The 22609-nt window shown below is 42.6% G+C and overlaps 1 protein-coding gene across 11 annotated transcripts in view; it reads left to right on the top strand.

Annotated features, from left to right (window-relative positions):
* LOC129193762 (girdin-like) overlaps window positions 1–22609 on the top strand; it is a 59678-nt gene that overhangs the window by 8023 nt on the left and 29046 nt on the right. For all 11 annotated transcript variants that reach the window (XR_008573605.1, XR_008573606.1, XM_054798369.1 and 8 more), the window contains exons 3-8: window positions 3376–3484; window positions 14813–14882; window positions 20001–20059; window positions 20238–20321; window positions 20391–20531; window positions 21141–21313. Coding sequence is in view for 9 of the 11 variants with exons in the window: in XM_054798369.1 (XP_054654344.1) it covers window positions 3376–3484; window positions 14813–14882; window positions 20001–20059; window positions 20238–20321; window positions 20391–20531; window positions 21141–21313 (636 nt within the window). In the remaining 2 variants the exon portion in view is untranslated. The remainder of the gene's footprint in view (window positions 1–3375; window positions 3485–14812; window positions 14883–20000; window positions 20060–20237; window positions 20322–20390; window positions 20532–21140; window positions 21314–22609) is intronic.

Genomic DNA, 22609 nt, shown 5'->3' with positions numbered 1-22609 from the left:
CTGCTAAAATGTGTGTGCTATGTTAGCACTGTATCGTACATAGCTATGCTAGTGTTGCTAACATTTGTATCCTCCTGTCCTGTGATCTATGGCTTCTATTGTGGTAGACAAGTGCAGAGTTTGCGTGTGCAGTAATCCCTTGTTTCTCATGGTTAATTGGTTCCAGACCTGACCGTGATAAGTACAATTCTGCGAAGCAGGATTTAACATTAATAGACTGAATATTTTTGTAGCTAGCATAGAAAACCTGATTAGAACTTTTATAAATACAATTTTGACCATTATTAAAGCACGTGAAACGTGAAATAACACCCCTATAGTCACCTTTAAACTCATATTCACCAATATATTAGATATAATCAGAGAAAATAAGACTCGTGCTCGTGTGTGTTTCAATAAATGTCTTTCGGACGTGTGGACAGGAAGTGACATCAAGGATTTTTAGCTTGAGTACGGCCACAACAGTACCCGTGTTGTGATTATGATAATGATGAGGACTATCATTATTTTTATGTTATTATTGTGCCTGCTCTGAGATAAATGATTAGAAAATATTAAAGCCAGTTGTTGGCGATCAAGTCTGGTGCGTGTTACTAGTGACACCTAGTGGCCAGTGTACAGTTCATCAGCGTCCCTTACTGCTTTCAACTGTATTTGTATTCTACTTCATTTAGAACATTTTTATGCTAGAAAATGCTCAATTTAGGCCAAGAATGTGTAACATTTGCTTAAATATGCATTTTTTTATTTTTGTATTTTTAAACAGCAATCATTAATTATTTTTTGGAAAAGCGTGATAGAGTTTGAAGTGAGAGATGGAACTGTATGTGTAAAAGGTGGATAAAGCTGCTTTTTGGAGACAAACACAGGTGTGGACAAACACAGCTCATTAGCATTACAGCTACAGACACATAACGGTGTGTGAGAGCTGGCTGAATGCCAGCACCAACCCTAGATTTGGACAATATTGAATGCACTGTGTGATGGAAACACAGAATTATCTGGAACCTTTTCACCCACATTCATGTGAGTTGTTTGGCTTTCCCATTGCAGAGGTAATGACACACACTGCTGCTATGTTTGGACTGGCTCCATCCCAACACGTGGCCAAATGTAGCCTGTCTTTTCCCTTTTTGTGTGTGTGTGTGTGTGTGTGTGTGTGTGTGTGCGTGTGTGTGTGTGTGTGTGTGTGTGTGTGTGCGTGCGCGCCTGGCTGCCCCTGCTGATTGTAATTCCGGCTGTCATATATAGGTTACCACTACTCTGTAAAGCACCCAGCCAATCAGAGGCAGCCTCGGAGAGACGAAAGCCCCATGGCTGCTACTGGCTCTGCATACCGCCTCATCGGCCATCGACAGAACCTGTAGTGCAGATTATTGACATTGTGTCCGTGTGTGCCTGAGCTGTCCCTCCTTAATCTATGTGTCTGCCCAAAGCCTTAAGTTTGCTGTATCGGCAGGAACAGCAAGGGGGTTAATATCTGGGATTTTTCACCCCCTACTAAAGCTGTTAGTCCGTTTTGTCGCCTGATCTCCGCAGGGGTTCTGTCTGAAGCGTGGCCAAGTGTGCGGCATCAGGAGTTTTGCTGTCGTAGGCCGCCATGTTCTTGCTGGCCTTACTGTAATGGAATGCTATGGAGACTGGGCAACAAACGCACACACACACATCTTATTCAGCTTGTCATCCTCCTCGCCTTGACAGGATTACAGCCCCCACTTCTTAATTAAGGGGTTAAATAGACCCCCTATGATGGACTTCTGAAGTGGCTGTGTGCAAGTATATGTGTGTGTGGGTGGGTGTGTGTGTGTGAGGAGGCCACATGACCACTAATTCAGACCATTAAAAAGAGCCTTGTGTCCTCCTGATTAGCATCAATGGCACTGTGTGTCGGGGCAGAGGCTGATCAAAAGACTAATTAACGCGTCCACGCTGCAAGATGAAGACAACAAGGCCGTTTCTTGTTTGGAGCTCTGCATATTCAAACGTAGAGGCTATGTAGTGATGCGTGAAGTTGGAGTGGGAGTTCAACCAAATGCTTTTATCACGCAGCGTCACTGACCACCTCATTCCAACATAAACACAAATAAATCAAAGTGTTTTGTTTTTGTGGAGGCTTGTAGACTCGTTCCAGAGCACAGATGCAGACATGCACACTCAGGATGCATGCATGACTACTCATGTGCTCCCCGCCACGTGCATACATGTATGCATGCATGCATTTGGCGCAGTCTGCTCCCCCACACTTGACCCTCATATATAGGTCATGAATGCACACGCTTTTTAAAGTGGGAAGGACGTTTCAGGAACAAGAGGTCTGTCTGTAAGCACTTGTTTGTAATTACAACATTCTTTTTTCCCCCAACCTCAAACATTTCATTCAAATAAACATGCTGTGAGAGTTGCATAATAGGTCCTTGGTCATTATTGCAATGAAATGCAATATTTGTAATTTCATCACTGGCCACAAATGCTATGTAGAAGCTTTTTTCCACCTATTAATACCATGTGTGTACCTAAAAATAATAATAATAATAATCACGGTGGACCGCTTTCAAAAGCGCTCAAGGAATACAATATGCGGTGCGATGTCGCACTTTACAATGTCGCACCCACGGACACTTTACAAAAAAGTTACAAATAAAAGTAGAAGCTACAAATTTATACTTAATAAATGAAAATATGAAAGTTGAACTAAAATATTAAATGTATAAGTAACAACATTTGGCACAGGAGTCTTATTTTGGTTGTTTCAGCCATCATTAGGTCTGTAAATATTCAAGCAGGTCATGTGATCTCACGCTGCATCATGACGGGAAGGTCACATGTCCAACCCCTCGTTAAAATGTCATAATCAGAATACTTCTGAAGCGGTAGCTGTTATAGGTTTACTTTGTGATAACATGTGGTAGTCGGATGATAACAGTTTTTCGGTCAGTGATAGTTGAAACAAAAATAAAAATAGTGTGTTTAAATGGAGGTCCAGGTATTTCCCGTAAGATACGCAAATGGGTGATGTAGAAGATAGCGGTTGCCGGGGGAATGTGGTTGCTGTGTGAATTTGCGGAATGTTTATGAGGCCCCCTTAAAACGTGTTGGCACCCGTGATAACATCATCAGTCGTCACGCATGCTCCCTCTTAAAAGGCCCTCGGGCACTCGCCTCGCTCTCCTGAAGAAGGTTCATGCAGGAGATGTACTGTGTGCACGCACGAGTCATGATGCAAAACAACATCACAGCTTGTAGCTTGGAAAAATGTTTTCATCTAATTGCTTGACTACCGTGGGAATTCTGGAGCATTGACCTGCATCCTCTATTCTTTCATGTCCATGTGTAACACGTGATTGAATGACATTCTGTTTGTTTTCTTTCCACCAGAAACCCCAAGGCCACGGTGCAGAGGACCAACAAGAAGGTGAACAACGACCCCACGCTGCGCATCCAGAACCTTTCCATTCTCATCCGGCAGATCAAAGCTTACTATCAGGTAAGAACGCTGCAACGTGCGCAGCATGTCCCCTTTTTACTGTCATTTCAGTTGCTGGTGATGGGAGATGCTTTATTTGAATGCATCCGTGAGTGCTTTATCATAGCCAGGCTTTCCCACACTTCAGAGCATGACCCATATCCTCGGGGGCTGTGGAAAGGTCACAGCCATAACTAGCTAAATGCTAGCATTCATATAAAGAAGTGCATGGAGACACAACGCTGTTTTTTGGTATCAAGAGGCAAAGATGTTGCAAAACATGACCTCCCGTACACAGCAAGGTCACGGGAAGGAGGTTGCTGATTTCTTACAGTAATTGTAGCAATTAAGAAAGGACTCCCAAACATCCTGTTAGTTACTACTAGATATGTTTAATTAGACAGTAAACCCACAATAGATCCCCAGGCCACGCTTAATAGCCAAACAATTCACCATTGGTTTGTTCTAGTGAAAGATATTAAGTAGAAGTGTCTTATTAATACTCTTCTACCGCTTGGTCTGCTTGAAGGTCCCATATTTGAGTATTTCACAAATAAACGGTCCCACAGAAACGAATGTTTGTGCAGTGTGTCGCCCTACTGGGAACACACGGTTTTGTGTGTCTGTAGCTGTAATGCTTGTGAGCTGTGTTTGTCACGCTTGTCTCTAAGAGTGTGTGTGATTTTGCACTTTATCCACTTTGTACATAAACTAACTCGGAACTTGTCCAATGTGATATATGCCATATATCACATACAACAAGGTAACATTAAGGAGTGGGACAGCAGGATACAAACGTTAGCAACATTAGCATAGCTACGTGAGCTACAGTGCGAACATTACCGCCACATTTGAACAGCAACATCATTCTAGGTTAGCCTGTTTGCTGAAGAAAAACAAAACAGTCATACTCACGGATGACTAACAGATAGTTGGCAGTGTTCAAGGCTTTATTTTAAGATGTGTAGCAAAGCCTGCTATGGTATATCCATGAGAAAGGAGGAGCAAACAAGTGAGGGAGACGATAGGTTATACTTAGGACATGATTAAAAAGTGCATTTTGCATAATAGAGGACCTTGAACCAACTTAACGATGCTCCTACCTGTTGATCTGCTTAAGTAAATTTACAAAGCATATTGTACAGTATGTATTGGTTTAAGTGAGGCTGTAGATTGTTTATTCAACACCCCTGTTTGGTTAATCTAATTGAGTTGTTATAGATTAAGGGGGAAAATGCAAGCAATCAATGAGCCTCGTCTGTCTGCTCCGCTTCGCTAATCCTCTCTGGTCGTCTCATGGATCGCTAAGTTTGACCATCACTCGTGTCTGCAAGCTCAGCTTCACGGAGACCACCGACAGGTTAAACTCCCTCCTGGTGTGTAGGCCCCCCCACCCCACCCCTTAAAGACATTTCAGGGACCTAATGATACTTCATCCATGACGTGATAAAGTTTGGTTAATTTGTAGGATGATTTGGAATGCTAAATAATCCATCATGTTTGGTAGAACATGCTTTTTGGTAAAACATGCCAGTTAAGCTGCAGACCTCCGTTTGTTAGGCCCAGGAAGTGAAAAAGTGGACTTCCACGTGGGCGTGTTTTTTTTTTTTTTTTTTTTGGTCCAAAGTTAGTGTCTCTGTTTCTTGACAAAGAAAACAGGCTTAAATAAACCCAGCTCTGCTTTCCTGTGGTGTTTTTGGTTACTTATGGGTTTCACGTTCCCAGAGCCGGATGGATGCAGACGGACCCCTTCTGCTCTTAAAGCTAATGGGCTTAACAGGTTTGCACTTTACTGTACTGCTCAGTATTCTCAGCCCACTCACGTCTGCTGCTGCTGGCTTTACATGCTGCGATGCTTTTAGGCTTCTTGATTTTCTTTCAGTCGTTTTCACACTTGGAGACCTTCCTGAGACCCTCTTTGTCCTAAACCATCCCCCCCATTCCACTTCCTGCATGCCTCAGCTCTGCTCGGCAGCTTTGCGCCCATAAAAAAAATGAGCCTGACTCGCATGTTTATGCACTAGACAGTTTCTACAGACGAAGGGACAATACGTCTAGAAAGCCAATGTTTTTGGGTGCATATTATGCCCTTTTCCACCATACTGTACCTCACTTTGAAGCAGGTACCACCAGTTACTATTTCTGGTCAGGGTTCCAAATTTAGTTCCCTTTCGATGTGCCTGACCTGTGGATGCTGAAATTTTATATTCCATAGTCTCCTCTTTGCTGCCCTCAGTCTCCTCTTGGATAAAATCCTCCTCTTCCTAGGTTAAGGTTCCATTACAGCAGACTGCGTAGGAGGGTTTCAGTGTGTAGACATGATTTAAGTTTCGGTGATCGTGTTACAACAGTTGTCATAGTCTCATATTTTTAATGCCACATCACAAAAAGGCTTGTTTTCACCTCCCTAACCTTACATGGTCATGTTTGCTTTCATCTTTTTGCCCGGTCAGTTCAAATATGCCCGCGGCCTCTTTTTAATTTAGCAAGCACGGTCATGGTTGTCTCCGGGGACGTGTGACATTCATCCCTGGCCGGCTGGACTACATTCTTGTCTGCTTTTCCGTGAATTCTTTCCTCCATTTTCATAAAATAGGGGTCACATCATTCCAGCTTATTGTCTTGCAGGCTCTGCGTGGTTAAAAGGAGAAGTGTTTTTAAGGCATTGTCCAAAAAGCTTCAGATGTTACGTTTGGGAGATGGAAAGTAGAGGTGTCCTGTCCACTTGTTACCACTTTTTTTTTTTTTTTTAATCCGGGGTGTGGTCTAACGTTTTTGAGCTATGTTTGGACTTTTCAGAGACTAACAGAGGGCATCATTCATTCCCTCTTAGGCCCTTGAATATGGCTGATGTGCTGAGCACATGCAGTAAGCGCTGATTGGTATTGCAGTGTTTTCTACATTTTATTTTGTGAACATACCCGCTAAAGTAGGACTACAAAACAATAAAAGACTATGGGGATTCAGACTGCTAAATGGAAACTTTGTTGCTTTAATGGGGTCATTGTACTGTAGTTGAATTGCTTTGGACTTCTTTTTACTCCCGCCTACTGGGTTGCAGGAAGGGATGTAAATCTCTTTGTGGTACACGGGCTACAACCATTCAAAAGCCATATATTTTAAAAACAGAGAGATTCGATACAGCCTACAAACGATACGATTCCATTCGATATGACTCTGGTTACATTTATTGGTGTGGACATTCGACATTCATCTTACATTATAACATGAAGAAGCCAATTCTATCCAAGTGGAATTCTTACAGTATTTCCAAATGTGCAAAACAGCACATCATATCCCCAAGAATGCTGTAAGGCAGGGTTCCCCAATCACCGGGCCGCAGGAATCTTTCAGGCGCAATAATTAAAGGGGGAAAAAAAACACCTAAAAAAGTTTTTTTGTAAAATTGTAAATAACTACATTGAATTTTATGTAAATGGATATAAATTTTGGAAATATGGGGCATTATTTTATTTATAAAAAAATAAGTTTAAGTTGCTGCGAGCGGCGACTTGTCACACATTGTTCGACGGTCCTTGAACGCGCCATCTAACTTTTTCCCACGCTGCACAGATAGACTACTAAACTGTATTTTGCCCGTTTTTCTTTCACCTCATATTTGGTCCCAAATGCGGATACTATGTTGGAATGCATAAAGTAAGATTTGATGACCTTACTGAGTGCTAATGTTTATATTTGTCCAGTCCACAACCTCAAGAGAATTCATGCAAGCACACACATCAAACAGTGATGGACCAGGCTCTTGTGTTGTTTCAGAGACTCACCGTCAACCAGTTGCTATTCTTGCCATACCCGGTGCATGTCTCTGCAATCCATTAATCGAAGGATTTATGGCTGATTCTCATCGATCCAGGAGGCTCCTACCAAGGCAGCTGCATCTCACACTATATCCGTCCGCATCGGTTTATTGTTCACCGCCCTAGTTTGAGGTGCAGTGCAGTTAGCTTTGTTGGAGATGATGCTGTGCTTTACAGTGTCACAGTAGATTTTGGAATTCATCTCCCCTTGATGAACTCGAGACACAATTACCTTGCTACTCGCTTGTGTTAGCAGCTATTTAGACAACAAAGGCTGTGTGAGGGCTCATGAATCTATACTGCTATACGAGTTGTACACTGACTACTCTAAAGTATTTTCCCTTATGAAGATATACGGTAATAAAAATGCTTGCCGAAATGTGAGGACTGTCGTCACTTTTGTGACATACTGTATGTTTCAATATATTCCTATTTTCTCTGTCAAACTATCGTGTAGTTAGTGATTTCCTTTCCTAACGTTCGTCCCCCAAGTTGAAGAAAGATGCAGGTGTCCAGCTCCTTAAGTGTTATTTGACGCATGCAATAACAAGCTTTTCCTTTGCCTGCTGGCCTCAGTCCTCACAAAGATCTTCTGTTAATGGAAAAAAAAAAAAAAAAACTCCCTCACATTCCCTCACACAACCCGCTTCAAACTGTAGCTTTGCATGGATGTTTAGCACTAAAATTACAGCCTTGTTGTTGCAGCTTTTGCCTCAAGTGGTTATTTTTATAGCCTTCCACTGGAACTCGGTCAATGCATACATAATGTACAGTACATATCGGTGTCAAGTCTGGAATTCTCCGCTGACTCCCGCCTGCTTCTTTTTAGTCACAACCAAATCAGTTTATTAGGGCATGTGCTCACCACCCGCGGGCCAAATGTGTGTTGTCATGCACGCTCACATGCTAGCTGCTTTTTAATATCCTGTTGATGATGCAGCATGGAGTCTGGAACTGTACGGTAGCTCAGCGATCTCATGGAGGAATGGAATTTGTTCTGGGGGGGAAATCGGATTGATTAGCCTGACTCAAGGCATGAAAAGTAGAGTCCGCTTGTCTCCATAGAGCACAAGCCCTCAGTGTTATGGAACCATGAGGCACTCATGCTACTCCTGTTTGCACTCATGCATCCGCATTCACAGCCTGTGTTAGGAAGTGTAGCACAGAGTATACTGTTAGTTTCAGTGTAGATTTGGTTCCCATTAGTGGAGCTGTTTCCATCTCTGCAGGCAAGATGGCTGCATGAAGAGGAAGCGACTTGTTCTCTTCTCGTACACCTGCACAATCTAATGAAGTCCATCACAAGTTCTGTGTTTACAAATATATTCATGTTTATTTTGGACTGATACCGTCAGAGAGGTATTCAGAGGCATCCCATCGGTTCGAAAATTACTCCCTTGCCCTGTTGCGGTTTTTAAAAAATGAATGAATTAATAAATGTTAGCTGTTTCGTGGTTGAATATGGCCTATCATCTGTCAAAAAATAAAATTACCATTCCACATAGCATTCTTACTCACGGTGTCTTTAAAGAAAGAGCTTAAAAAAAAAACAAAACATCACACAACAACATAACATGTAGATAACAGACAAGACACAACCAAAGAATAATGCTGAATAATCAACAACTATGTGAGCTCTAAACATGTGACTAGGCAGCCATTTACAACAACAGTACAGCAAAACACGCTGGTTGTCACAACCATATGCATAGGTGTCGCATCGAGCTCTGAGACTTACGTCGACGTAGCCGCCATATTGGATGTGGCAAGGCTGCGCTGTAAGTGAATACAAATAAATAAATAAATTACTTTCATAAAGCGCCTTTTCTACAAAGAAATTGAAGTTAATGCGTCTCGTTTGTACAGTCACATACGCACTAATATACTTGGGAAACAGTTAAGCACCAAAAACAATGTATTTGATCTTCTCAGATGGCTAAGATAAGAACTTTATTGATCCCACACAGTAGTAATTCACATTACATCAGCTGTAGAGCACAAAGTAGTACCGAAAAACCATACACAGTAATGTGTGTGTATATGTTTGTATATCTATATATGTAAGTATTGTAGTTTTAATGCAATAAAGTAAGAATATAAAATAAGAATATGAAAGTTATCAATCACAATAATAATCAGCAAATTCATGTATTTTAAACATTACCCCTTTAACTAAAAAATACATGAAATCTTTCCAAAAATAACATATAATCAAGGCAGAAGAAACACAAATGTATTCTTATATAAAATATGTAATACATTACTTATCTACTCAGAGACGGGTGGAGTAACCATCAAAACAACTGTACTCATTTAAGAGTTTTACTCAAGAAAAAGGTATATGACGTTACACATATCGGTATGGGTTGATATCAGAGAGTTGGACAATATCGGTTATCGTCAATAAAGCCAATATCGGACATCCCTAATCAAAATCAATTTTACACTACATATACAGTATCATAAACAATTGGGAGGAATCCTGGTGGTGGTCTAGGAATGTATGTCTCCCAACGATGAAGTGAATGTTGCAAAGACGACAATAGCACAAATTACTATTACTATTACTATTACTATTACTATTACTATTACTATTACTATTACTATTACTAATGTGATGGTGAAGATTAGAGAACAGTCAAACAAAGAACAGTGTGTGTATGTGTGTGATTGTGTTAACTTTTCCAAGCAGTGTGAAGCAGTAAAGCCCAGGGGGTGTGAGGGGGATTTTTTTGAGGGGGCGGGGGGGGGTGAGTGGGTGGATGGATGGATGGTATCAGGCTTCCCCCGGCCCACCTGCCTCCACCTTGGACAGCAGCCGCTCCTTCGTTCAGCCTCGGGGAAGTTGGGGAGGTGGAGGGGTTAGGTCACGTTGTAAAAAAGCTTTTTCGCTGATAGATAACACGGGAGAACAAAAGAAACGTGCTGTTAATGGCTCGTTTTCTCCTCCTCCTCGTGTAGCACATCAACTCTGCTCCATCTGGACCACACTAAACCCCCCCCCGTATGCTGCTCTTTTCAGTGCGCCCACCCAGAACAACTGCTGGTTTGATTCATTAGTGCTTCTAAACAGAATCAGTCTGTCATTCATGTTGTCTTATGGTCCTTAATTAATGTACTTAAGCCTTCTTGGATCTTTCTTGTACAGTATGTCCAGCAGAAGCACGTAACCCCCCCCAATTGTGTTTCCATTACAGATTGTGAGGTGAGGTGTCAAATGGTTTTTCAGTGGAAGTTTATGTGTGTATTGTGACAAAAAGAGGAAGCATTTTTCTTCCCATTGTTGTTGTCACTGGTGGCGGTGATGGACAATGCCATTTCAGGTTCCATTTCCATAGAGGTGTGTGTGTGTGTGTGTTTGCACATGTATTCTACTACATAGTATGTATGAGAACATGTGGAGATCATACCCCGTCTCCCCCTGGTTGCTAGGGTAACGGTGCTCCGTGTCTGCAGAATGGGTGTGATTCATGCTCGCAGGGTTTAAGCACACTCACAATTAGCCCCCTGTTAAAGACATACGCCCTTGGCGGAACTGGGCGGCTCTGTATGTGTGTGTTAAATAGACAGGGGTGCCTGTGAGACAGAAAACAGTTGAGAACCTGTCCACCCCTTCAACACACATGGATGCAAACTGAGCACATGATCATTTTGTGAGATAAACTGCTGTAGAGTGTGTGTGTGTGTGTGTGTGTCAGGTAGCGTTGGTGTCTTTTGTCTGCTGAGACATTATCCTCACATATAAATAGCGTCCCCCTCACAAAAAAAGATGTAGCAATATGTATGACTTGCTTGTGACATGACAGCATACTAAATCAAGTGCATGCTATTGTGTTTGACAAGTTCCCCTTCTCTATCAATCTATCTAAATGTCTCTGTGGGATGGAAGATGAGCCACAGTGGAGGGCCTGCTGGGATCAATAACACAGCAATATAATACAGTCAGAGTGGGGGAGGAAATATGCCAAAGAGGAGGAGAAGGAGGCGGGAGGGGTTGACCGGTGTGCCTGGACTGGGAAGTGATGGAATCAAAGACTTCATCTCTCCCCCATCCCCGCCTCCACGTCCTCTTCCTCCTTTCCCCTCTATTTGTCTTTTCCCTTCTAATGTTTAAAAAGCCGACGAGATGAAGAGTCACATTGTGGCCGCAGTGAAGCGAGAAAGGAAGGCGTGTGAGCACGTGCTTGCCTTTTGGAATTAGCAGCGCATCGCCATGACACCCTCACTTCTTCTCCTTCTCTCGCTCTCGTTCTCCCGCAGTGTCCATGTTTTATGTATGAGTGAGGGCGCTAAGCCCTGCACGCGGATAATCCGAGAGGAATATTAGGCTGCTGTGTTTTAGCTGTGGCAGTAGCCTGAAGCTAATCCTCAAAGCGTTTTATTTGCCGTTTTAAATGTGCAGTCAGAAAGTTGACAAGCTGAAGGTGCTGCATCAGGAGGACATGCATTATCTAGTGCACACATTCAATACAAATGAACCCTTCGTCTTGTTCCTTAACGCATTCAATACCAAAGACGTATTTATACGTTTTTATAAACCCAATACCAAAGACGTATAGTCTTTTTACAGTTTTTTTACTCTATATACTGTATATATACAGTATAACTTCTTAGCATATCTACATGTGTTGCTTTAAATACCAAAGTGGCCCTCCTTGCACCCTTTCATTTTTCAGTATGTGGCCGTCTGTGGAAAAACTTTGATAAAAGACTGATTTACGGTGTGGGTAGCCTTACCCGCAGTTTAACTACAATTTACTAATAGCACTTTCTGATATGTGGCATCATTTATATTCCAGTGATGACTAATCTAGTTGATCCCTTTTTAATGAATTTCATTGAAAATATTGAGGGAATGTGTTGTGAACTTAGTTTGAACGGACCTGGTATTTTTCATTTAACATCTTTGCTGAAGGAAGCACAGGGAACAAAAAAGTGGCTTAATGGACATTTAAAAAGGAGAATAATCCTTAATAATCACAATATTACACTACCCCTATGACTACACAGCCCAGTTATTGCGTTGTCTGAATTGTAAAGAGTGAATGAATGTCTTTACGTAGACACCAATGCTGCTTCTGCTGTGTTTTGAGCTGCCATTACATTTGTGTGGCTTGGAAAAATTGCAAACTGTGCTGCTGGCACAGCACAGCACAGCACACATGTTGCCACTGAAGGGGACAGGTGGGGCCACAACAGCTACAGGCTGGACAGGTGGTTCCTGGCAAACCCACAATGTCCAGTCAGCTTTCTCCTCTGACATGACTAAGCATTTTTTTTGGTCAGGTCACAAGCACACTAGTCACATTAGTGTAAGTACCGTATGAAAGCAACCAAAAAAATCTGATGAATTATCAATAAATTGTTTGTTTTTTTTAACCTGAGGCTAGCATTTAAACAAGCAGCCAAGTGGAAATGCATTATTAGTACTAGCATTAACATTAGCACTTCATTCACCCATTTAGGCTGAAAACTATATTAGTTGGAGTGAATTAACTAACAGACATTGATGCTAAAGAGCTATATCCAGGCCTGACAGTCATAGATTTTGTTATTGTTTTTTTTTAGATGATTTCTGTGCACGAATAGGAAATTGTGTCATTTTGAATTAAGATGTTTGATTCTGCACGGTGCATCACGCTGTTCTCCTCGCATAACGCTCACAAGACAGAATGATAGACGGTCAGGTCAATTGGAGTCACAGCTCGTAGAACTGTCAACCAGATTACCATGCTGCTAACCTTCATAATGGGTGACCTTCATCTCTGCTGCTTCTTCGCGCTTCCTCCTCAACAGAAACTCCACTAACTGCACATGGATCGTGCAGTGTGTGCATTCGGGGTCAAAGTGGAGAACTTTTCCACGCTGTGAGTTCAATACTGGCGCCACCATAAAACACACATTGTGCTAAAACTGCAGTAGCTCACCATACACGACAGTTCAGTGCCAACATGTCGTCGTCCATCTGTCCCTTGGAAATGACTGTAAGTGGAGCACAGAGTTCCTCTCCTCTTATGCAATCAACTTTTTTTTTCTGTCCCGGTGTCACATCCAAAAAGCCAGGCAATGTTTTAGACAAACACACTAACAGTGTGGACATCACAACTCTCCTCAATACATTTCAATAGCAGGAAGGAAGAGTGCCACACGCACGGTATGTACAGTAGGTGGTCCAAACAAGCAACAACACTCAAATATACTGTAGAGTAGTCAGTGTACAGCTTGTATAGCATTATAAATTTACTATCCACCGAAAATGACTTATTATTGTCAACACCTCAGAGTGGATGTACCAAGATTCTGGCCAAAGTGTCAATTCATGGCTCCCTTTAATGAACCACAGCTCCCCAGCACCGGCAGCACTCTTGCACCCCCAGACTGATGCTCCTACCACCATGCTCGACTGTCGACAAGACACAATTATGTCGCTTCTTACTTGTGTTGCCTGCCATTTAGACAATAACGGCATTTTCAGTGCATAGTAATTCTGTACTGCTGCTATATAAGCCGTACACTGACTACTCTAAAGTATATCCTAAATTTATTTTCTATAGTATTGTCCCTTGACAAGACTGCTGAAATGTGAGCTATATATTAGATGTTTATGGAATTCATGTTCACCTTTGTCAGTTGTTTGGGGGAAAGCATCAGAGATGTGTGCCCCTCTTTGAACCCCTTGCCCCCCATGCCGTAATGCAATATGTATATGACAGATGGTTACAGCAGGAGGGGCACTTCTACAGTATAAACCTGTAAGTCTCAACCGTTGGACCAGATGAGCTGAAACTGCTTTCTGACATAAAAATGAGTCAAATCAGTGTCCTTAGTCTTTGTGTAGTGCTGCTGTCCTCCATGTTTGTTCTTGTGTTAGCGGGCAGGAAGTTTCCCTGCACGCCTTGTAGTATGTCCCCGCCCATTTCCTGTTTAAATTCTCCTGACCTGAGATTAACCCTCATCAACTGACTTGGTTTGAATGGACAAAGGAAGGTCGGACGTGAGTGTTTGGTTTGTGAAAGGATGTGGCGGTAAAGTTACGCAAAGACGGGACAGCGTGCGTGTTCGTGTGTCTGCTAATTGTTTCCTTTGCGTTGCGGGGGGACAACCACACACACACGTACCACCTGTGCACACACGTGTGCACAGGTGGTACCATTAACACTGCAGGAGATTGATGCTGTTAATTCCTCTGTCCATCACCTGTGCAATGTGAGGTCCACATGTCGCCCACTAATTCTATTCAGCCCAACGCCTCAGACTCAACATCAACAATCAATGTCTTTGTTGACTGACAGATGCAGTAGATATTATGATGAGTCAACATTGTTATAGCTGCACAAGGGAGAACCAACTCTAGTGATGGGCGGTACCCCACATTTTCTGACCAATACGATACCAATTAAAACAAAACTTGGTATGTCCAATGCCAGTGCTGACACTTTGGGAAAGCAATGGTTTTGGGAAATAATACCCAAACACCATAATTACAAAAACAGCCTCTGACGTATTATTTCTTCCCTTTTGTCCATAACAGGAGACGCTCCAGCAGCTGGTGATGATGCCCCTTCCTAATGTGCTGGTCCTGGGCCGCCACCCCCTCACTGGTAAGCCGTCTGCTTTTAAACTGAGCATTGAATAGACACTTCTAGTCAAGGCTGGCACAGAGTTCACTCAGAGGTCATAAGCAATTTTTATGGGGCTATTCTCACATTGCTACAATGCTGAGATAAACTGGCTTTCATTTTCCACCGCTTTGATGTCTTAAAATGAGTTTTCTTTCCGACTCCAAGATTCCTTTTTTGTGCCGCTCGCATTTCCCCCCGTGGCTCAATAATGAGGCTTGCTGCTCCGTCCTTCACAGCATACACGCTCACAGATGAAGGCGGCATGGCTGACAAAAATGAAAGGAAACAAAGTGCTAAATAAACACAATCATTTTTGCAGCGTTGAACTCAGCGACACCATTTGATACATCTCAAAGTGAAAGCGCCGGGTTTGAATTTCATGCAAACACGGCTCGGCTGCGCTCAGATTAATTTGACCTCTGCAGCCCTAAAATGCTACTTGATATTCCTGGGTGACCTTGAGGAGGGACGATAACTAGCAGCAGACGTCTGGTCACAGTGGATGAAAAAAAACCCTTAATGTGATGGAAAAGTCAGCTAGTTAAATTATTGCCATTTTTTTTTTATTATAGCTCGGGTGCACTCAACACCTCTTCAAATTTCAGACCCAGTTGAAGGATATCTGCGCCTTTTCCTCTCAGCTTAACACACACACCCTCCAAATGCTCGCTCGGCTGCCTTTATCTTGCTTTCACCACGGCCTTCGCTGTCACTTCAGGTCTTTCATCACCTTTCAGCACTCACCATTTTAATTTAAACACGCAGCCATGAGCCTTGAAAAGTAAATAAATGAACAATAAGCGGCCGACTGGCGTACACATCTGCACCAAAGGATAAGTGGCTTGTTGGTTTATTTTCTGGAATAAAGAAACACTGTCCTTGCAAGTGCTGAAAGCGTATTCATTCACATTCCAAAAATATAATTACTAAAAAAAAAAACAGCAGTATAAAGGCATAACAAGCGAAAACATTTGAAATATTGATTAATAACACAAAGCTGACATGCAGCCAGTTTTTTTTCTTTAAATACACAGTGCAATAGAGCCCCGCTTTTCGCAGAGGTTACATTTCGAGACTGCCCGCAAATGACGAAAAAATCATGAGCAATTGAGACATGCATAAAAATGTCTACTTACTTACGTTGCTCGCTTTGGCCCTTCAAACCCACCTGTTAGCTTGACATTGATGTTTTCCTTCGATTTTGGATGAACATTTGCAATAAAAATGACTGTTGTAATGATTAGGCAAGAAAAGAAGCGAACAAGATGAATGCATCAATCAAGGTCTAAGCCCCTGTTGTGTTTGTTTCTTGTGTAGACAAACGAGCAACAGCAATATGTAACGGTATCTCAACTCTTTATTTCTCGAACAGCATAGCTCAGACAACAGTATCCCCCCTCCAGTCCGGTCTGCAGCACTCAGCCTTTTGGCTAATGTAGTATATAAACATTGACCAACATAGCCCTAAATAGTAAACACATTTTAAATGATAAAAAGTATTGGTACTCACCATGAATGAATGATAATGATGATCCACGATCAATAGATTAGATGGAATCTGAGTCGTAGCCGAGCCTTTTGCCTGGTCGTCAGGCTTGCGCTGCGTGCGTGCAGTCTTCTCGTTTGTTTGGTTTGTAATTTTCTAAGTTGGAATTATTATTTTCTGACAGTTTTCTGCAAGAAGTTAAAAATGAATAAAAGAAATGATGCATGCTGTTACTACCAGGGTAAAGCACTAGCCAATCAGTTGTCATCTAGTGCTATGTGAAATTTCTGGATTGCTATGATATGCTTTTATTTAACCAGCGTTATTGTCCTAATGTCTTCACTTCTTTCTTTGCCTCTTTGCCTTTTTTTTGCCCTCAGCATTCAATTGAGGAAGAATTGCTATTTCTAGTTTCCAGACAGTCTTTAAAATAACATAGACGGTCGTGGGGGGGATGCTTTGAGCAAGTGGACCAAAGCAGACAGAAAGATTTAGGCCAAATTCTGCTGTGTGTGTGTGCGTGTGTGTGTGTGTGTGTGTGTGTGTGTGTGTGTGTGTGTGTGTGTGTGTGTGTGTGTGTGTGTGTGTGTGTGTGTGTGTGTGTGTGTGTGTGTGTGTGTGTGTGTGTGTGTGTGTGTTGCAGACAAACCAGTCAAGCCACTGGGACCAGTAATGTGTGCAGTCTGACCCAGCGACTGCTAGCTGGCCATTGGCCATGTGGCTTTTATTATGCTCTCGTTGGAAGGGGGCAATTTTGTGGAAGTGTGTGTGTGACTTTTTAAGTTGGCATTTGGTAGGGGGAGGGGTGTTTTCCCAATGTTGGGAATGCACCGTGGACCCCGAAGGCTTCGACGTAGCTTGTTCCGCTTGCCGCACAGTGAGACTGTGCATGTAGTCGTGTTTTAATGGGTGCATGCTGATGCCAACACGTGCGCGCACACAGTACCCCCTTTGTTTAGTCTCGCTTAAAGCCAGTGGATTTTAAACAGTCATCTGTCTTGTGTTTTTGGTGAATATCAATGTTGTTTTTGTTTTGAGCGACCTTCCCCCTAACTCATCCCACTTGCAGGCAGCCTGTTTGTTTGACCTATGATGATCCCAGCTATATTCATGTGGTTTTAGCCATTATTTTTCTGAAAATGTCATTGTGGCAGTCAATAAATCCCCAAAAAGCACCTGTGCAAAGAAAACTGACTCACTTTTTTTTGTTTTTTTATTTCTCTTATGGCAGCATAGCATCATAGTGTGACTCACTGCACTCACTCACCACTATACTGATAATATGCTTTAACCACCATTAGGATCACTTTTTTTATTGGCCAGGCTTGTGTGTCTCACAGTAAGAGGAGCTTTACATAGCTTTACAGTCATGTATTGTGATAAATTATACTGTATGTGCGATTGGACTGTGTTGAATCTTGTCAAAGGTGGCACTAGTTTAATTCAGCTGAAATAAAACACGTGGTGAATAATGGCAAAATGTAGAAATGTCCACACGATGAGAGGGGTTTTATGTTTGGGAGGCACCAGAAGACTTCAGGGATTATATTATTATTATATTCTGTGAAGGGAAGCTCAGTGATATCGCCAACTATTAGGCTGGCATGCATGTATATCACTGCTGTTGTTGGTTGTAGTTTAGGTCCAGGTGAAAGGGCAATCGTGTATTTTTTTTATTTTAAAGATTTTTTCCTAGAGCATCGTCATATCCATTCGTCTGCTGCAGGGAAGTTAGCACAATGAATCCTGGCAACCCGTCAAAGCAACATCTGACTGACTGTGTGCTTTACCGCAAACATGCAAGTCATGCAGTCCTGAGTGAGTGTATTCATCCCGGCAGACGAGATGCGCGCACACACCTCATTCCTACTCACTCACACAAGCGCTAACAATGGCATTGCCAGATAAAAAGAGTGACTACCTGTCCTTGAGGATGGAGCAGGGAGAGAAGAAAGGAAGCGGAGATGATTCATAACAAGGAAGGAAGGAAGGCTGGGTGGATGTGTGCAGCAGCTGCATGAATGAATTGAGTGTGTGTAAGAAGAAGGATGGATGTGTATCCTTACGACTGCTGCTATTTTCAATCATGCCTCCTCCTCTCCATTTCTAAATCCCAGTCTGGTGTTTGTGTTGCTTCAAATCTGCCTCAAACAGCGTCTCCCTCCTCTTCCTCTCTCACTCGGTGCATTTATTTGTCCTAGCAGGCTGCTTATCTCGCTGTACCTGTCTCTGCTAGATTTGCCGAGCTAAATCCTTTCCCCGTCTCCAAGCGACTCTAATGGAGTTCCTGCTAAGCTCTGCAGCCGCGAGAATTAACTTTTTGTCAGCCCATCACCCATCTGCGCCTCCAAAGTCACTCTTTTTCTCCTTTTACGCACCCATGAGACACTTCATTAGGAACACCTATGCAGCTGAACGGGTTGGCGAAATGCATGGTTATAGACAACCAGAATGTATTCCACTGACATTATTGGGTGAAGCATGGTGGTGGTAGCGACTGTTGCCGGGACTGGGGAGCTACGGTTCATTAGCAGAAACATGAATTCCAACATGTTCTGTGACAATGTAAAGCTCAGCTTGATCGCCTCCCTTGGGAAACTGGGCCGCATGGCAGTTTTCCTACAAACACACTTCGGTGAAGGTGATGGAGTGACCAAGTATGTCTCCTACACACCTGAGCCCAATTGAGCACCTGTGGAGATATCCTCAAGCAGAAGGAAGGAATGTGGAGGACTGCAAGGTGTCTATCATCGACCAGCTCATCATTGAGGAGTGGAACAGGATTCCAGTGCAGCTCTGGTCAATTCCATGCCCAAGAGGATTAAGGCAGTGGTAGATAACAATGGTGCTCACACTAAATATTCAAGGACACAATTTGGACATGCCCACTATGAGGTGTGCCAGCTATTTAGACAATAATGTCTGTGTGTTGACTCATTTGAAGTGGCGAGTAAATCTAAACTGCTATACAAGCTGTACACTGACTAGTCTAAAGTATATCCAAGCTTACTTACCATTGTAATGTCCCTTGACAAGACTGCTTTCTGAAATTTGTAAGACAGGTGTGGTGTGCCTAATGAAGCGGCATGGAAGTCAACCTTCTAACCTTTACAAAGTGACCGTTCCAGTGCCTCTTTGTTCTGTATCTTCTTTCCAGTGTTTAAAAAGGTTAGGTCAGAGGTCAATGCCCTGCTTCTTCGTATCTTAATCAATGAGTTGGTTCATCTGTTCAGACGGGGCACATAAATCATCTGTGACGCTACTCTGGATTTGTGGTTAACACCCAAAGCAGCACCAGAGACATGGACGGCGACTGCGTGCCTCTTGCGTGTACCGTACATCTTACTCACTGTGACACACACACACAACACCTGGTTCCCATACCCGAATTCAGCAGATGAGTCAAGGCCTGTAGAGCTTGATGACAGATGTTTGGACGCTCATTTGGTCTTCATGCTTTGTAACAAATGAAAGAGGAATTAGTAGTACATCTCTTAGATATATCATCTTCATGGAGCTCCAGCATGGAGTCATACATCATGAATGGCGTAACAGGAAGATTAACAGAAGATTCATTTTCTTATTAAGCTTTTCTTCTGTTTCTTCTTCAGAGCGAGGTCTGGAGGAGGTGAAGAAACTGCTGCTGCTGCTGCTTGGCTGTGCTGTTCAGGTAAGAGCAGTATGGATGGTGGAGCCCCAAAAAAACAAACAAGCATACACAAAGACCTAATCTTTTGATGCTCCCTGAACTGCTGTCTAATCCTAAATTGTGTCTGACTTTAAAGGAAAAACTATGCAAACCCTTCCTAGTTTCCACAGTACTGATTTGGTGTTCTTTCTTTTTATAGTGTGAGAAGAAGGAAGACTACATTGAACGCATCCAGACTCTGAATTTCGACACCAAAGCAGCCATAGCGTCCCACATCCAAGAAGTGTGTGTCCCACCTGATCCCCTCCCATGACCTGCCCAACTTCTTATTGTTATTGTGGTGTCATTAAAGGTGACGCACAACCAAGAGAACGTAGTGGACCTACAGTGGTTGGAGAGTGGGGAAATGCCTCCTGACGACCTGGAGAACCTGTCCAGGAACCTGGCCCTTCACCTCAAACATGTGGTGGATGAACGCGACACGCAGCTGGAGGTAATGAGATGACGTCGTGGTTCTTGGCACCACTTCATGCTTTGCTTGATGGAGATCTGCCCAGGTTCTGTAAACAGAGAAGGTGGTGCTGTTGCTTTCAGGGGGGAGGGGTGTTGTGTGGAAACATTACCACCAAGTGAGCTGCCTCAGGAAGGAAGGGTTGAAACTGTTAACGGTCTCACGGATGAAAGATTAGTGTGTCTGTGTGTGTACTTGCCTTAGCGTTTATGCCTCAGTTGAGTTTCCAACCCAAAGGGTGCAGATGCCTACCACTGATAGAGCTGCTGTGTGTGTGTGTGTGTGTGTGTGTGTGTTTGTGTGTGTGCGCGTTTCAGGATATCTCATAGCCTCCAGATTACTACTGTGTTGTCCAGAAGTTCTCAATTAAAAGCCCATTTCCTGTCACATGCTTTGGATCTAAATAGATTGTGTTTTAGTGGGGGTGTCATTGTGGTGCTTTTTACTTCAATGCCCATTTTCAAGTTTGGGGTTTCTTTGTAGTGGCTTGTTTGTAAATGTTTTAAAATCCAAATGTGTGTTTTATATCTGTCAACATGTCACAGTGAACTTTCTAGATCCATCTGTCAAAACCGTTTCTCTGTCATCCAGACTATCGTGGAGCTAACCCAGGAGAGAGACTGTGTGCAGCTGTCCCCGCTGGGTCCCGGTCCGGCCCAGTCCCCCAACGGCTCCCCTAGCATGAGGAGGACGGAGAGCCGGCAGCACCTCTCTGTGGAACTGGCCGATGCCAAGGCCAAGATTCGACGTCTGCGGCAGGAATTGTGAGTGCCAACGCCTCATCAGCCAAATTGACTCATTACTGTGGGTGGCAGTGGTGTATAACAGCACTGCATCATATTGTTTGGAATATGTTGGCCCTCTTATGTTGCTAAATATAGCCAGGGAAATATTACAAACAACTTTTTGCTACGATGAAAAATGGAGCATCATTATTATTACCAATTACATTCGTCCCTCTTTTTACGCGGTTAATTGGTTCTAGACATTTTTTAACATTATTAGAGACCTCTAGACATGAAATAGCACCCATATATTGACCTTGCGCAATATATTAGATATAATCAGAGAAACTAAGACATGGTAAACATAAATAATATAACAGACTCACAAGTTAGCAGTTATTTTTTGTTGTTGTTGGGGTTTTTTTTGTTGTTTTTTTAACAGAGTACTTCCTGCAGTGGCTATTGTCCAGTTGTATCAATGTATTGCAATGGCGGCTTTAAATGGCTTTGAACTTGAATTACCCAATATAGTAGACATAGATAATAGTAGACAATAAGAGTAAATAAGCCATTCAAGACGTAAATAAAACTCCTGCTCGTGCGTTCCCTAGGAGCCGTTAGTGGTAGGCAGACAAATGTGTACAGATGTGTACAAGACATGTAGTGAGTTTTAGCTTGTCGTGGGTTATGGCCCCAACAGTAGTCTGTGTTATTATCATGATTATTATGTTATTATTATTGTGCCTTTTGTGGGGTAATTGAAATCTACAATAAATGCCTGTTTTGGCCATCAGTCTTGTGCCTGTTTCACCGAACAATTACTGACACCTGGTGGCACTGTAGAATACTACATTCACAATTAGAATGGTGCTTGTGTGTTGTATTTGTATTTTAGTTCATTTCGTTACTTAATTAAGCCATTTTTATGACTGAAAATGCTTAATTTAGGCCTTGAATAAGTAAAATTTGCTTAAATATGCATTTTTTAAAAACTAATGATAAGCCGTATTCAACCATGAAAAAGCGATCATTTATGAATTAATTGATACATTTTTGAAAAAACGCAATAGAGTGGAGGTGCGATGGTCGAACCGCGCTGTAGCGAGGGACGACTGTATTACCAAATAACAGCCAGAGTCTGTAATAAGCGCTGGGTCAAAAAAAGCATCAACAGCTGTGGCTGTAGGCAACCTTCTGATGTAGTTTTTTAAATGTAGCCCACAAGATGGCGGTAGCTACATTTGAAGTGGTCAGCATCCATCAGCGTTTGTCAACCCCTGCATGCGCTTTAAAAGCTCATTTGTGCTCCTTGGCTGCTGGTGTGTACTTCCCATA

This window comes from Dunckerocampus dactyliophorus, chromosome 14 (genome assembly GCF_027744805.1).
Source record: "Dunckerocampus dactyliophorus isolate RoL2022-P2 chromosome 14, RoL_Ddac_1.1, whole genome shotgun sequence".
Taxonomy (NCBI): Eukaryota; Metazoa; Chordata; class Actinopteri; order Syngnathiformes; family Syngnathidae; genus Dunckerocampus; species Dunckerocampus dactyliophorus.
Note: the sequence above shows the minus strand (reverse complement) of the source record. Positions and strands in the feature narration are given on the sequence as shown.